General features: G+C 59.7%; 1 protein-coding gene across 3 annotated transcripts in view; it reads left to right on the top strand.

The window, feature by feature from the left end:
• The window catches only part of CRAMP1 (cramped chromatin regulator homolog 1), a 57,295-nt gene that overhangs the window by 17,871 nt on the left and 23,360 nt on the right, over positions 1–16,064 (top strand). For all 3 annotated transcript variants that reach the window (XR_007459252.1, XM_049637244.1, XM_049637243.1), the window contains 3 exons: positions 704–857; positions 5,420–5,503; positions 8,333–8,381. Coding sequence is in view for 2 of the 3 variants with exons in the window: in XM_049637244.1 (XP_049493201.1) it covers positions 704–857; positions 5,420–5,503; positions 8,333–8,381 (287 nt within the window). In the remaining variant the exon portion in view is untranslated. The remainder of the gene's footprint in view (positions 1–703; positions 858–5,419; positions 5,504–8,332; positions 8,382–16,064) is intronic.

Raw genomic sequence — 16,064 nt, forward strand, 5'->3', positions numbered from 1 at the left:
CATCTGCAGCTCTGGCACAGTGCTGGTGGTGTCGGTGTTCTCTGGAGCGTTAGTTCCAATCTGAAATTCTCAGAAATTCTCAGCTTTTGCACGAAGATGTTGAAGGAAGGATGGCTCGTAGATGTATTCAGAGCATATTCTGTGGTTCTCTGAGTGTTTATATTTGCGGCCCGTATTTGAGTATAGGATGCATTTTGTTTGACCAGAGCAGCGAGGATGTTTCTGGATGGTTGCATTGTTTTAAGAGGTCAGGTATACAACACTCTGAGCTCCTTCGTCTTTCTGTTCTGTGTTCGCACAATTGTCTTCATGGTGCTGTCTTCTCTCGTGGTCTCTAGGGGACTCTGGGCATTAACCTTTTCATCTGAGCCATGAGCATTGTGTCCTCCTGCTCTGGGGTCCTACTCTTTGGTCTCCCGTGCTATGACAGTTTTATCCCTGAGTTACTATTGCTGCCTTATCCATTATTCCACTTAAAACCTCAGTCTTCACGCACGTCTTTGGGGTTTCAGAAAAACGAAAAACAAAACAAAAAACCCCCTGAGGTTCTGGAGAGGCGAGGTTGAAGCCGATGCCGTGAAGGACACGTGCTTGACCGCTGCACGGTCCGTTCGGCTTTCTCCTTTCCCGGGAAGCGTCTGTGTGGTACGGAAGCCTGCCTTGTTGTAAGCTCTGTGCCTTTAACGTGCGCTTGATTTTCCAGCACGGGAAAGACTTTGAAGCCATCCAGAACAACATCGCCCTCAAGTACAAGAAGAAAGGGAAGCCCGCGAGCATGGTGAAGAACAAAGAGCAGGTCCGCCATTTCTACTACCGCACGTGGCACAAGATCACCAAGTACATTGACTTCGATAACGGTGAGTGTGCCGAGGCTTGGCTCCTGGGCAGGTGGGAGGCGCGGCCGGCTCCCGGTCGGAGCTGGTTTCCAGCAAACCCATCAGACACACTGCGGCGTGGTTCTCACCCGGCCCTGCTGCCAGGGCTCCGGTGCCTCACAGTGCTCCGGCTGCTGGTACCTCTGGTGACCGCCGGCCGTTTAGCTGAATGCATTCCTCGTGCTCTGGGCCTGTGTCCCCCACTGGGAGGGGAGGTCACCACAGTGGATGAGGAGAGGTGGCCACAGGTGCGCAGGCCAGAATCGGACCCCCCCCCCCCCCACCACGCGCACACACAGCCAACGCCCACCCTTCTCTCCCCGATGGTGGCTCCTCGGGGCGGGGGTTGGGCAGGGCCAGGGTGGAGGGCTGGCTCTCCCGAGGCTCACCTCTGGGTTTGAGGCCAGGCTTGGGTAGCCCTGTCTTCAGTTCACCCACCCGGGTCATCCTCCAGTGCGGGTCTGACGTCCCTCTCGGAGCAGCCATTCTGACCACCCCTCTGTCCCCACGGGTCGCGCCAGCACTTGATCATTGATTCCACCTTTCTCGACACTGGTCTTCATTTCCACAGCCGCTCTCGTAGCTCTGTCCTTCCAGACGTTTGCTTCTACCGACTCCGTTCATTTCTGACCCTTCTGTGTAAACAATACGAATCCTCACGTAGGACGACCTAGATGGCGGTGGTCATCCCCACTTTGAGCCTTTGCCGTGAGCCCTTTGTGTCAGCCCTTGGGGACTCCCGTGTTGCCGCCTGGGCCCCGCCTGTGGGCCGTTCCCTCGGCACTTTGGGGTGTATTTTAGTCACGCGGGAGCCAGCACCACCCAGGGTGACCCATCCGCCCCTCTTCCCTGGCCACCCCCCCCCGGCACCTGGGGTTCCTCCTCTGACCTTAGAAAGGCCCAGAGAGCACGATTCAAGGGGTGTGCCTTTGTGTCAAGGGCCGGATGGTAAATGTTTGGGGCTTCGGGGTTTACCGTCTTTAACAAAACCGCCACGTTCTGCTGCCTTAGCTCATTTGTAGACCAGATGTACGCACGTGTGTATTGCCGTGTTCCCCAAATACTTCCTTCACGAAAAGAGGCCGTGGGCTGCATTTGGCCTGCATTTGGCGACCGCTATCCTAGAGGAATCCTTTCTCGCTGCCACTGGCCCGTCTGGGAGCCCTTGGGGAGGGGGCGCCTAAGCTCCAGATGGTCACGGTTATCACCTGACACCGTCCCTTGAAGTTTCTTCCCTTTGAATCTTTGTGGACATCTGTCACCCGCCAGTCAGAGTCCTGCTGGTCATACCTCAGAGCTTCTGGGGTCTGTCCCCACCGCCTGGTCCCCTTTGGTCCTGTTCTAGAGCATCGCTCTTCTCCCCGTCTGGTCCTGCCCTTCCTAGTCTGCCCCTCACGTCGCCAGATCCACAGCGGGGCCGCGTCTGCCGGGCCTGGATCCTTCCCTGCCCCCTGTGGTCTGCGGGCTGGCCCGCTCTGTGCTCGCTGAGCACGCCACCCCGAGGGCACACGAGAAAACCCGGGTTTGGACACGGAGATCCTTTCCCAACGGTAAGCGGGGGAGCCGAGCCCCACGGCCGAGCCAGCGCCCTCTCCCCAGACGCCCCCGCCGCGTTCTCAGCACAGTGGCTCACCCTCCCTCCTTTGTGCGTCGGCTTGCCGGCCACCTTCTCCCGCCACTGTGGGATTTCTCCGTGTGCTTTCTGTTCACCCTTGTTTCCGTGAGTCGGCGTTACCGCAAATGTTTCCTTTCAGACCGGCACCTCACTTCTCGTGTTAAGTAATGCGGCGTCCCTGTCCACACGGCAGTCTCCTCCGGAAATCCTTTTTTCGGGTAAATTCACACGACAGGTGAAACGAGCTGCGTCTCATCTTGAGCGTCTCGTCCCCCTCGCGGCACGTCTGCCTTCCCACCAAGGCCTCGTGTGCGGTGCCCGATTGTGCCCAGGGGGTGGCCATGCTGAGCTGCTGTCCGGCCAGCAAGCGCCGTCGTTTCTCACTGCTGGAGCGCCTTCCGCTGGCGCCTCGGGGCGGAGCAGATCACAGAGCGATGGGTGGGTCCAGCACCTTCTAGCGGCCTGCCCGTTCCGTGGATGGGGACCACCCGGTCAGAGTCGGCAGCCCTCTTGCCGATACTATTTTGTTCATTTGCTTTCGGTGTCCACGTGACCGGTCACGGAAGATCGTCTGCTGGCCTGGGTGTGTGGTGGCCAGTCAGCCACGTGTCATCGTTGACCAGGTTGTCCCCACGGCGTCCATGGGTTTGCTGGCTGTGCTTACCCCTGCCTGAGAGCGCTGCTTGGATCTCTAATTGATTTGAAAACATCACCACCGGTCCAGGTCCTGTCGAGTCCGAGACTCGACAACATCCATCATCTTCACAGATGTTTTTGTGCCAGCGGCCGCAGGCACAGTCGTAGTTCTTTGGCTCTTTGTGTTTTTTTTTTTTATACTTTTTTTTGTTGCACATCCTGTTCTCTAGCGGCTTTCAGTCATCCACGAGAGGGGGCTCTGCCCCGGGGGCTGGTCCCGGAAAGCTCTCTTCACGTGAGAAAGCTGCGGGGCGAGAGGGAGGAGGTGACTCCAGGACCGCCGGTGGGCACACTGTCTTTCATGCCGACCACACTGTGGGCAGAGTGGCCACTGTTTTGGGGACACTCGGGTCCCCAGGGCAGATGCAGTACCACGCACAGGGGTTTTTTCTTGGTCGGATTTGAGAGGCACTTAGGGTCGATTTTCTGTGTTTTTGTCGCCTCCTCCTCCTAGATGGCCTCCTGAACCCCCCTGGTCCCGGCAGGTGCGACTCCTCTTTGGTTCTTTCCCCGACTGGGCCGAGGGGTGGACGAGCCGCTGCTCTCGGGTCCCACCCCTGCACCTCATGTCGGTTCCACAGCAGGCCCTGCGGGCTCAGACCCAGCCTTCTGCACGGGGTGGCCCACGTCCCCGCTGTCCTTTACCTGACCTGTGTGCTTCTTGGCGTCTCAGAATAGTGGCCCACGAGAAGAGCCTTCTTTCCGTTGAGCTGGCGGCTCCGCCTGGGTTTCTGGCCAATCCCAGCGAGCACGTTGGTGCACGTTGGTGGCAGCCGGCCGCCCCTTCGTGGCGCACGGGCATTAGTTCAAGGCTCGGCGCTGCCCAGCCACCCACCGGTCCTCAGCCGCTGCAGCCGTAGATTCGCTGCTCTGGACGCTTCACACAGACGGTACCAAACAGCGTGTGGCCTTCTGCGTGTGACCTCTCACACCGAGCATCGCGTCGTCTTTGTGCATTCACGTCACTGCGGGCGTTAGAGCCTCGTTCCCTTGTATGGCTGTCACCGTTCTATTGTCGGTACGACCCGTGCTTGTTCGTCCTCTGCCCAGCGGACCCTAAAGCATCTTTAGTAGCGATCTCCTGTGGGAATCCAGTGAGACCTTGTGTCTTTGTCAGGAGAACCTTGAGGAGCAGTTGACCGGTGGTGTTAGCAGTCCCCGGCTCCTCGCAGCCTGTGCGAGGTTTGGAGCTTTTGTTTTAGATCGTTTATTCGAGGTCTTATTTTCTAGCTGTTGATATATCGTAGTTTTCCTTGCCTGGTGGTTTAATTACACGTGGGTGACTTTGGAAAGGCGGAGAGAGCAGTCGTGAGGACAGTGGAGGCTCAGGTGCACCGGTCACGGCTCTGTGAGGCGACATAAGAGCCACCAGACTGCTGGGGCTGGGCTGATAACTTGTATCCAAGTTTGCTTGCAGCTGCCGTGGAACTTGGGTAGTATGGAAGGGTTCTCTCGCGTCTCAGACCTTAGCGCATAGGCGGTCCAGGCGGGTGCCAGGGACCTAGGGCCTGCCCTCCTTCTGTGTTGCCGTCGCTGCATGCTGTCTGGGTCCAGGACGGCTCCAGGCAACAGCTCAGCAGGAAAGAGAGGTGTGTGAAAGGGACACATTCTGTCCCGAGTCTGTCTTGAGTCATTTCAGGAGCTTCTGGAAGCCTTCTGCTCACACCAGAGGCCAGGACCTAGGGTGCGGGCGGGGATGCGTGGCGTCTGACCCGGATGCATTGCTTCCCCATGAAGGGGGTCTGTTGCTGAGGAGTTGGGTGTCAATACTTGTAATCGTAGGGGCCGTGGCTCCTCTTCCGTGTGGCCCGGGGCCCGGGGCGGGCTGGTCAGCGGTCAGAGATGGTCCGACACCCCACCTCCCCAGTCTTGGGACTGCCAGCCTCATACGGAACTCGGGCGGATTCTGTGTGTGCGCAGAGAGATACGTGACAGATTGAGTGGTCACGCCCCCCCCCCCCCCCCCCCCCCCCCCCACCTGGCCACACCCCCCCCCCCGTTTCTCCTCCTGGGGGCCATCGTGCTGCCTGGACATCACTCATCTTCTAGCCCCTCCCCAGGTTTCTTGTTTAACTTCTCACTTTGCAGATTTGAAAAGCAGCCCTGTGTTCCTGTGGGCTCGCCACTCCGTGTCCCCGGAGTCAATGTCCCGCATACCCCTCCCGTGCCACGAGCTGGCCGACCCAGGCGTGTGTGTCTTCCCCCCTAATGCTGTCCGTCCTTCGTCTTTCAGTGTTCTCCCGTGGGCTGAAGAAGTCGTCCCAGGAGCTGTATGGTCTGATCTGCTATGGCGAGCTGCGGAAGAAGGTTGGGGGCTGTGAGTATGGGGCTCCAGGGGGTCCCCGCACGTGTGGCTGCTCCTCACGGGGCCTGCCGTACCGTCGCCGTTGGGTCTTTACTGCCACAGCTCTTCTTTCCCCGACTTGACTCTTGAAAACGTCTTACGTGTGGTGCACTGGCGAGCACCACGGCCCCACAGACCCTCACTTTCCCTCAGGCCGGCGTGTCGTTGACATTGGCCACGTCCGTGCACCCCTCCCCACACGTGCGCGCCCTCTCGCTCAGGCGTCCTAGACCCAGGCATGTTGTCATGCGTGCCCGCCTTCCTGTCACCACTCGACGTGCTGCCGTCTTCCCTAGTACCCGTCCGCGTTCAGTTTTCCCGGAAAACCCAACGCACCTGTCCGGGCGCCAGTTGGGGACGTGGTCCCACTTGAGCCTGTGGCACCCCTTGGGCCCGTAGACGAGAACAGCCTCACGTTTGGTCTCCCGAGACACTGGTACTTGGGAGGGTCCAGGTCCCTCCGCGGGTGTCTCGCTGCTCGTCTCCTTGCACCCAGATTTCCGATAGACATCGGCTGCTCTGGCCTTCCTGGGGCGCCGAGCAGCTCGTGGCCGACCTTGCCTCCCCGTGTGACCTCCGAGGAGAGGGGCGCGCTGGTCTCTGCAGGTGCCCCTGGCCACCATCGCACGGGGGAAGAGTGCTCACCCACAGGGCTGCTCCCGAGGCCCCATGAGACCGTGCGAGGGGGCCGCTCAGAGGGGGCAGCGGGGCAGGGGCGTGGAAGCAGCAGAGGAGGGGGGGACGGGCGTTTATGGATTGCTCCGCATAGGCCAGCCTGGCTCCCCGCCCGTGTCCTCTGGTGGGTGGTGTGCGGGGCCCCTTCTTTGTCCCTGCCGTGCCCGTGTCTCAGCCAGTCTGACTTTGCGTGACTCTGGCCTTGATCTGTCAGCGCCTTGCTCCCTAACTTTAGGCGGCTTACCGTCACCCTCCCTGGCTATCGCAGGATCCCCTGCACTTGGACCTCAGCACCTCTTCCTGCCGCCCCGCAGCTCAGCTGACCCAGTCCTGCCGGTGGTGCCTCGTCGGTTCCTCCCAGCCCAGTTGCACGTCATACTTGCACATTCTCTCGCACACGCACCCCACGAGGCCCTGCCTGAGCGCCCCACCCCCCACAACACTCCCCCGACGGGTCCATTTGCGGGGACACTGTTGTGTCGTTTTGTGAGTCTGCAGGGAAGGGCAGGCTTCGGGGTACTGCCTGGTGCAGGGCACCCCCAGGCCACAGCCTCTCGTGACTGCTCGTTGGGAGCCGCTTCCGGGCTGTGCACGAAGCGTGCTCAGGGCATGCCAGCGGTGGACACGCCTGTTTCTCCCTGAGGTCTCCAGACTCACGAATCCCGAAGCAGCGGACGTGGTGTCCCTGCTGTGTTCCTGGGATTCGGACACACGCTGCTCGTGTCTAGCATCGTGGCAGCTCCTGTCCTGGGCGTTGTCCCTGGGGCTCAGGACGCTCCAGTTGGATGAAAACGAGTGACCGTAGGCTCCTGGGCCGTTAAGTGACAGGTTTTCTTGCCCCCGGGACTGAGTCTCACACGGGGGCTCTTCTGCGATAGGGGCTGGTGTTGGGGGGCCGGGGAGACACCGTGTGTCTGGGCAGCTTTTCTTTGCAGGGCGGCTGCTTGGCTGCGCACCTGCTTCCCCCCTGCCGCGCCTCTTTCCCAGCGGCTGCTCCCTCTGCACCATTTCCCTTCGGTCTGCAGGGCTCGCGTTGGTCTTTCTCGCCATGCGGTTGTTGCGCGTGGCTGTGAATTCTTTCAGCGGTGAGTCATCCGTAAAGCTTTATGTTGTTTTCTTTTTCTTTTTCTTAACCTTTTTTTAACATTTATTTTTGAGAGCGAGGGAGAGAGCAAGCGAGAATCCCAAGCGGGCTCCACACTGTCAGCTCACAGCCGAGCGTGGGGCTCGAGCCCATGAACCGTGAGATCATGACCTGAGCCGAAATCAGGAGACGGACGCTTAACCGACTGAGCCACCCGGGAGCCCTTAGGTTGTGTTCGTTCTCGAAAGGTGTTTTTGCCGGATGTGGAGCTCCGGTTTGATAGTTTTCCCTGTCTTCACTTTGAAGCTGTTATTCCCCCGTCTCTGGCCTGCGCTGTTTCTGGTGAGAGGCAGCATGCTGACCGTTGTGTCCTTGCGCCTCTGGAGGGGATGCGCCACTTTTCTCTGGCCGCTCTAAGGATTTTGTTCTTGTCTTGGTTTTCCGCCTGGATGTGTGTTTATGGCCTGTTAATTTCGTTTCCCCAAAACGTACGGAAGAGTCCAAAGAATTTTGCAATGACCCTCAAACCCCCACCACCTCCGTGTGCTCTCTGTCCCTGTGTCTTCTGTTGAGGACAGCAGTAACCCTGGGAGGGCAGAGGAGCGTGGCGTCTGCTCTAGTGAACGCACAGGGTCTCGGTTTGTCATCCGTCCACCCCGGGCACCTAGGCATCCACGACCGACGATACCGTGCCCAGAGGGAGAAGTGTGCCTGCCGGGCGCCCTGAGAAGCGAGTCTCTGAGCTCGGAGGCCAGGGATGAGGAGAGGTGCAGCGTTCTGGGGGTCTGGGCAGGAGGCAGGCAGCGCTTGCTTCCCCTGAGAAAGTCCCGAGGGAAGGAGGGCCGTGCAGGTGCGGGTGGCCCCTTCAGCACCGGCTTTGCCGGAGGAGCCACAGCTGCCGGAGGAGTTGTGTTCTGGAAATCTCCGAATGTTCTGTAAAGGAACCGGGGTGTTTGCTTTCTACTTGAAGATGACCACCTGGGACCGTTGACCCAGTTTGCTCCGAACTACTCCGTGCTCACGTTTATTTATTTTGCGTTTAGGTATGGACGACAAGAATGCCACGAAGCTGAACGAGCTCATCCAGGCAGGGTGAGTAGGCCCGTCTCGGGGAGCATTGCTGTTGTGTGGACGCGTGCGCCCTTCTCTGAGATGCAGAGCTGAAGATGCGTGGGGGTTTTCCTCCCTTTGCTCACCGAGGTCCCTGAAGTGCTGACCTCCCCAGGGTTCAAGCTGATAGCCTCTCAGAGCCCGGGGAGAGCAGGGAGACTTGGCCTGGGCTGCTCCCTGTCTCGTTCTTCCCACGGGTCCCCCACGGGGGTGGCAGCGTCCACGCGGCCCTCCCCGCCTCACGTTCCCTTTCCCACCTCGTGTTGGGGAGTGCCTTCTCCTCTCACCAGAGCAAGCCCTCTCCCACTTTCCTGTCGCCCTCCCGGTCCCTTTCCTGTGCTGCCCCTTCCCGCACCTGCCGGGGCTCTGTGCCCCACGAGGCGAAGCCAGGTCTGATGCTGCTGCGTTCTGCCCTCACCCTCACGGCGTCCGGGAGCTTGGGGTTCTCCTGTTTGCTTAGCCCAACTGCAGAGGCCGTTCCTGCCATGGAGGTGGCACTAGGCCCCTGCCACGTGCCCCATCTCCCGTCGTCCCAGTGGCACCGTGTGCTTTGCCCCCTGGCCCCGACTCCGGTGTTGGCCTTGGAGCCCTCCTGCACTGTCAGCCTTGCTAGGTGATCCCAGCCCCCAGCCAAGTGTCTGACTCGAGGCTCTCCAGCCCTGTAACTGCCCGGTCTTCTCTCCTCCTTCGCCCCTCCTGGGACCATCCCAAGGGCGTACTGAGCTCTGTGCCCCTGCGTGCTCTCCGTGGGCCGTGTTAGTGCTCCCGGGGCCTCTGTCCCCGTTTGTGGGTGAGGGATTCCAAATCTAACGTGTCCCCAATTCTGTGCCTCGATTTATAAATCCCGTCATGTCCTAGACGTCTCCTGGGCCCCAGCTGGAAGTCTCTGGGAGTTCTTTCTGGGAAAGGCCCCGACCCCACACTCTCAGGTCTCCCCTGGCCACTGCTTGCTTTTTTCCCCAGTCAGGTGGAGGCAGTGTGGCCCCTCGGCCTCTCACAGCTGCTCCAACCGGTGCCCTGACCACCTCCGTTCGGCGGTCTGCAGCTTCTGTGTGCGTGCATTTCTCCCTCGGCCTGGCCCCCGTCGCCGGCTGCCGTGTCTGTCCCCCGCCCCGAGCTCGTGTACTCTCCCCAGATCCCTGCTCCTCGTCTCCGCTGGACTCACCTGCCGTCCCCGGCCCCCTGCTGGTGGAGGGCTGGTCGGCCCTGCCACCTCTGCAGTCACGGCCTTCCCGCACCCAGGTCCCTTTCCTCCCTGATTGTGTTGTCGGGTGGTCTGCAGGCCCGTCCCTCAGGTGTGAGCCCCCGACGGGTGGGGCCAGCCGTGTGACTTCTGCTCTGGCTCCAGCCCGGCGTCTTCCCTTACAGATGCCCCTGTTCAGTTCCGGGGGCTTATTTCTGTGAACAGGCCCGATGGTAACTGGGCTGTGCGTATCACCGCTGCTCCGGCGAGCCCCAATTCACCCCCTGCCCCCCCCCCCCCCCCCCCCCCCCCCCGCCGGGGAGTGCGGGTCACCTTAAAAATTCGTCTTTGGGCAGAGGGAGCCTCCTGGAGGCCACCAGCTGTGGCCTTGTGGGTCATTTGGCTCCCTTCCCCGCCCAGCCGCCTGCTACAGTTTTTGAGTTTGTGGCCTCTTTGAACGGCTTGTGTGCACCCAAGGAGCCTTGGACAGCAGGCGAAGTCCTTGGTCGAGGTGGTTTCTGAGCTACCGTCTGCCCAGCGGGCGAGAGCTGCCCTGAGGCGGAGTGCTCTCCCCGGATGCGATTTTGGGGGAGCTCTCACTCGACCTTGTACCTGAGTCGCCCGAGTCGTTGGCTGAGACTCTTCCTGGTTCTTTCTGCTCAGGGCATGTGTGGCCAGCTTGATGGCAAAGCCAGTTCGTTTGGCTCTGTCTTAGGCTCTGTCTTGGTCTTGTTGGGAGGGCCCGCACAGGGAGAGGGTGGGCTCCTGGGCTTCTGGAAAGGCACGCGGGCCTGATGCCTCATGGTTGATCTGATGTGAGGAAGGCGTGTTTTGATAAGTTTGAAAGTGTCCAGAGGATCAGTTTTAGGGGCTGCCAGAGATTGGAGAGCCCCGGGCCCTGAGCTGGGGGTCCGAAGGTCCGGGTAACCTCAGACACGGCACCGGGCGCCCTCGGTCTCAGTGAGGAACCATCACAGTAAAGCCCAGAGGTAACGTGATGGTCAGGATTATTCTGGACAAGCAAGGATTCCTGTTGGCTATGAATGTTTACAGTTGGGTTATGACCCGTAAATATTAAACATGCATGCGTCTGGACCAATGCCATCGGTGATTGGGTGACTCTGTGGGGGACAAGGGATGAACTTCCTTGCAAGGTTCCACGTAATTTGTGTAGAACCTCCGCCTGCTGGGAGGGGAGCGCGGCTCCTTCCCCCTCGGGTGTGGGCTGTGCGCGGGGAGGCGGGAAGGAGCCAGATGGGACACTACCTCACCCGGAGAACAAGGTCAAGGCTGACAGTAGCAGGTCACGTTGAGGGCGTGAGAGGGTGTCTGCCTTCCAGCGTGAACTCTCTGAATCCGCAGGTGTGGGGCTGCAGCCGGAGTCCCCCGGCAGCAACTTCCCTCCCTGAGCCGTGCTGCCAGGGGACCGCTGCAGGGATGCCCTCGGAGCCTCCTTCCTGCACAGCCCTGTGAGTGCGTGATGACCCCACCCAGATCCAGAAGGGGGGTCGATGTTTAACGCCCGCCTCCCTAGATGCCTTGTACCACCCCCCTCGGCTCAGGAGAAGAAGGAAGGCAGACAGACAGTCACAGTGGTAGGCGTGAGTGGAGAGGCGTTAGCTTCGGCCGTCCACAGTGGGTGTTTGCAAACAGCGGGAGCTCGGTGCGTATGCCCTCTGACCCCACCCCACTTCTAGAGAGCGGTCAGATCAATGGGCAAGCCACGCTTGTAACATCTCAGATTGGCTCGCTAGCAAAGGGGCGTCACAGAGAAGACCAGTTCCTGGGCGGGACATAGGGGCCTCTGTTCTTTTTCTGTAAGAGAGGCGGGGTATGTGCGTGGCTGCGTGGCCACAGTGAGGTGGCTTGATGCGGGGCTCCCACCTCACACTGGAGTTCTCTTTGTGCCCCCATTCTTTTTTTCTTTTTTTCTTCAAGGTGTTTTTTTTTTTTTTAACATTTATTTATTTTTGAGACAGAGAGAGAGTGCATGAACAGGGGAGGGTCAGAGAAAGAGGGAGACATAGAATCTGAAACAGGCTCCAGGCTCTGAGCCGTCAGCCCAGAGCCCGACACGGGGCTCGAACCCACGGACCGCGAGATCATGACCTGAGCCGAAGTCGGACGCTTAACCGACTAAGCCACCCAGGCGCCCCTCAGGGTTTGTTTTTGAGAGAGAGAGCGTGAGCATAGGAGGGGCGCAGAGAGAGGGAGACACAGAATCCGAAACAGGCTCCAGGCTCTGAACTGTCAGCACAGAGCCCATCCTGGGGCTTGAAGTCAGGAGCTGTGAGATCATGACCTGAGCCAAAGTTGGACACTTAACCAGCTGGGCCACCCACACAGTGGGGCGTCCCCGTTCTTGACTTGACACGTGTCTTTTGTTATTTGAGTCTTTAACAATAGTGTCTTTGTCTATTTAGGAGAGAAAAATTCCATGTTGGGGAAAGGTGTTCTTTTTTATTAGCTTTAAATTGCTATAATCACATTTGCTCTGTGGAGCTATGTTTATAAAACGTACTTGTCTGTGTTTCTGGCAGCGAAAACGTGACATCTGTGGCTTCAGCCTTGACTGGGCCTCATCGTGCCTGGGTGCTGTCACTGCCTGGTGGTAGGACCGTCTAGGAGCCCCTGGAGGGCTCTGGGGTGAGGGAGACCCCCCACTGCTGGTCTCCCTCCGGGACGGGTAGGAGCCAGCTCTGGCACAGAGCTCGTGAGGCCCTGGGCTGCGGCAGGTTCGGCACAGGGCGTGGTACCCTGGCTCCTGCTTCCTTCTTCCTTCTTCCTCCTTCCTCCTTCCTCCTGGCCCCATCACCGCGGCTGTGGCTGGGGGTGGGGTGGTGCTCGGGAGAGTCGCCGGAACGCAGCTGTGGGTGGCAGGCGGCACGCCTCACTGGGATTCGGGTTTCTGACTGCCGTTTCCTCCTGCTGCCCCATCTGGGACGCTCCCTCCGTGCCCTCGGTGACGGGCTCTTGCTGGTCCCTCAGCTGCGAACTGGGACGCCCCTCCCTAGCCCTGGGATTCCGTGAAGTCTGGATGTGACGCGCCTTTCGCGTGTGACATCCAGCGCTGCGGGTGTTCACCTGTCAGGCCCTTTACCGGTCCGTCGGGGTTCCCCGGGCGCCCCTCCCTGCCCCCCCGCCCCCCGGCAGATCCCAGGCAGAGAAGTACATCGCCGCCAGGTGCTGCCAGCTGCTTTGTTTGCTTGGACAGACGAGTGTCGCACACCAAACTCGCCTGTGTCTAAGAAGCAAGACGGTCACTCTGTTCGCCTTCCAGGCAGTTTATTGTGAAAAAGTTTAAACATCGGAAAGGTTGGAACAGAGGTATGGCAGACAGTTCCGTACCCTTCACCTGGATTTACCAGCGCAAGAGTGCATCCAGAGTGTGCATGCGCGCGGGGGCGTGTGTTACTTGTCCTGTCGTGTTTTAATGTGTCTTTTTCCCCTGCTGGACTGTGGACTCGTCTGTGGTCCGTGGCGCGTGCCGCGTGTCGCCGTCAATAAGCGGGTTTTGAGCTGACGTCTTCAGTATGTGTGCCTTTGTCTCACAATGGCCCGTAAACAACAGCGAAGCGTGCAGTGTCCTGCTTCGCCGTTCCGGGATCCTGCAGGGTAGTGTCACTGCCCCGGGAGTCCCCCGTGCTCCCCGGTCGTTTCCCTCCTCCCTGCCCCCGGTGACCTCCCACCTTTACTGTCTGCACAGCTGCCTTTTCCAGAATGTCGCCGAGTTGGTGTCGTACAGCAGACGTCCTTTTCGGACTGGCTCCTTTCACTTGCTCTTCTGAGTTCCAAGAAGTGCGCAGAGTTGGGTACCACCCCGATCCAGATACGGGTGGCTCCGTCACCCCCGCACCCCCTCGTGGCCGCCTCCCACACCCAGCCCCAGCAGCCCCTCAGCTGCTCTCTGACCTCCGTGGTCCTGCCTTTCCCGGAACGCCATCCAAATGGGGTGATGGCACGTGTGGCCTTCAGAGGTTGGCATCTTCCCCTCAGCGCTACTCTCTTGAGATCTGTCCCTGTGGGTCCGTAGTTCATGCCTTTTCCTGCAGAGCAGTGTCCCCGCTGCGCCGTCCCCTGGTCTGTCCCCTGGTGAGGAACGCGGACTGTTGCACAGAAGGAACTGCTCTAAACCTTCGCCTGCGGGTGTGTGTTCCGTGTCGCCTGGGCAAGTCCACAGGTGAGCGTGTGCCGCTCCGTGGGGAGATGGCGTGCCGCTCTCCAGGGACCGTCCCGGGCGCTGCCCACGCCCTGCATGCTTGGCGTGGCGGCTGTCCTGAGCTGTCCTGAGCCGTCCTTGGGGACGGGCAGCAGCATCTCCCGGTGGTGTTGGTGCGCGTATCCCTGGCGACGGACCGCGTTGAATGTCTTGTGCTTGTCCTTCTGTCTCTGGTGATGGGCCTGCTCAAATCTCATGTCCGTTTCCTTATTACTGAGTTTAGAAAGTTCTCCAGGTGTCGTCTGATGGGGTTCGTGAGCAAACAGCTAGGAAAGAATTCTCGAGACGTCTTTGGTGCAAAAAGGTGATTTTATTAAAGCAGGGGGCCAGGACCCGTGGGCAGAAAAAGCCGCACTGGGGTTGTGAGGAGTGGCTGAGTATATGCTTTTAACTTAGTGGGGGTTAGGGACAGGGTGAGTCTCTAAGGAATTTGGAAGCAGGCTTTCAGGAGCTGGAGGGGCTAGCTCCTGTTTTAGTCCTTAATCAAACAGAAACGTTAAGGCAGGAAGGCTGCCATTAGTTCCTTGCGGAAGGTCACGGGCGTGCTCCAGGTGTTAGGGGGCTGCGGGCCGTCAAGAGGCTTACCTGAAACTGCATTTTTCTTGCCTCTGTTTCCCTCCTCGCAGACACGAGCCTCGTGTCGGATAGGCGACGGGCAGTGTTTTCCCCTGGTCCGCAGCTTGTCCCGCTTCCGTGGTGCCCACGGCAGGGCGAGGTGCCCGGTCCCGCCAGGGTGCCGTCCGCCATCTCTCTGTGCAGGCCGTGACCTCTGGGTCTCGTCCGAGAACTTTGTGTGCCCGAAGGTCACGCGCTGCTGCGTGTCTTTGTATGCACGTCTTATGGTGGGAAATTTTGGTCCGTGATCCGTGACGTGCCCTTTATGCCGGGGTGGGTTTTTGTGGGCTGTGTGACCGCTTACTCCAGCTCCATCTGTTGCAAGCACTGTCCTTCCTCCCTTGGCTCTTTGCGCCCTTGTGTGAAGCCAGGGTCCTTGCTGTGTGGGTCTGTGTCTAGGTTTCCCTTGTGTCCCCCTGCCTGATGTGTCCATTCTTCCAGCAGCAGACCCTGGTTCCCACCAACAGAGCAAATGGCCCGTAAAGGTGAAGCAGGTGGGGGGGATCAGTACGGTGCCCGTGGAGAACTGCAGCTTTATTTAAGGCCGCAGCTCGTGGGGCATTTATTTAAGTGCCTTCCCGTCCTTGCTTCTCATGCAGGCTTTGTTCGGTGAACTGTGGGTGTCCTTTCATTACAGGTCTGTGGGACTCGGGAGCAGACGGGCTGAGGAGAGCTCTGAGGTCCCCTCTCCCTAGGATGGTTGCAGGCGGGCAGCATAGACTTAGCACGCGCTTTCTGGGTTCATCATGTGATTTTGCAGACGGGAAAGCCAGGCTCCTGTGCATGTACGTGTAGAGGAATTAGCTTGTTGCCTGTTGTGTCAAAGTGACGACAGGGGGGCGGTTTGCATGGAGCCCTCTGTGTGAACCTCTGTCGGAGGGCAACCTGTGAGTCTCGTGCAGACGCCGAGCCCTGGGGTGCTGCTGCCTGGCCTCCCAGAGCCGAGCTCAAGTACGGCTTTGCCCCCGCAGGCTCTGGCCTCAGGCCACTCATAGAACTTCCATGTGAGAGAATAGGGAAGGGGTTGTAATCTCAGAATGTTCTGGTCGTACCAAAGGCTGCTCAATTTCACTTTAAAAAAAAAAAAAAAAAGGAAGTCTCAAAAGAGCAGTTTAACGGAAAATGTGATTATCGCAAGCGCAGGTGCCCCCTGGCACAGCCCCTCCCGCCCTGTGTTGTTGGTTTGGCACAGACGGAATGAGAAGTGACGGGCAGAGAGGCCCGCCAGCCCCAGAGCTGTCGCTGGGGACGGGCCGGGACTGAGGCCATCTGTGGCACGCCCCCGGCCACACGTGGCCACCTCCGTTTCCCGGACTGAGATGATTATACTGCACGTGTTTGGTCTCAGTGGAGCGAGGGGCACGTTCCGCGTAGACGCCATTCTCTGAATCGTGCCACCTGACACAGTGAGGGGAGGAGGCCACCTGGTGTCCTCTGGTCTCTGGGCAGCCTGCCCGTCCTCAGTGCCGCTCGTGGCATCCCGCATCGGATTCCCGGCACAGGGGGCCCAGCGGTACTCCGGGGACGGCAGGGGGCGGGTACAGAGGCAGAGGCCACGAGCGTGTCGCTGCTGGAATCCTTGAGCTTTCTGTGCGAGCAGGCTGTCTCCAGCCGTCAGCCCTGCCCCACGTCGCACCTCCCGCTTGGC

The sequence above is a fragment of the Panthera uncia genome, chromosome E1, assembly GCF_023721935.1.
Source record: "Panthera uncia isolate 11264 chromosome E1, Puncia_PCG_1.0, whole genome shotgun sequence".
NCBI lineage: Eukaryota > Metazoa > Chordata > Mammalia > Carnivora > Felidae > Panthera > Panthera uncia.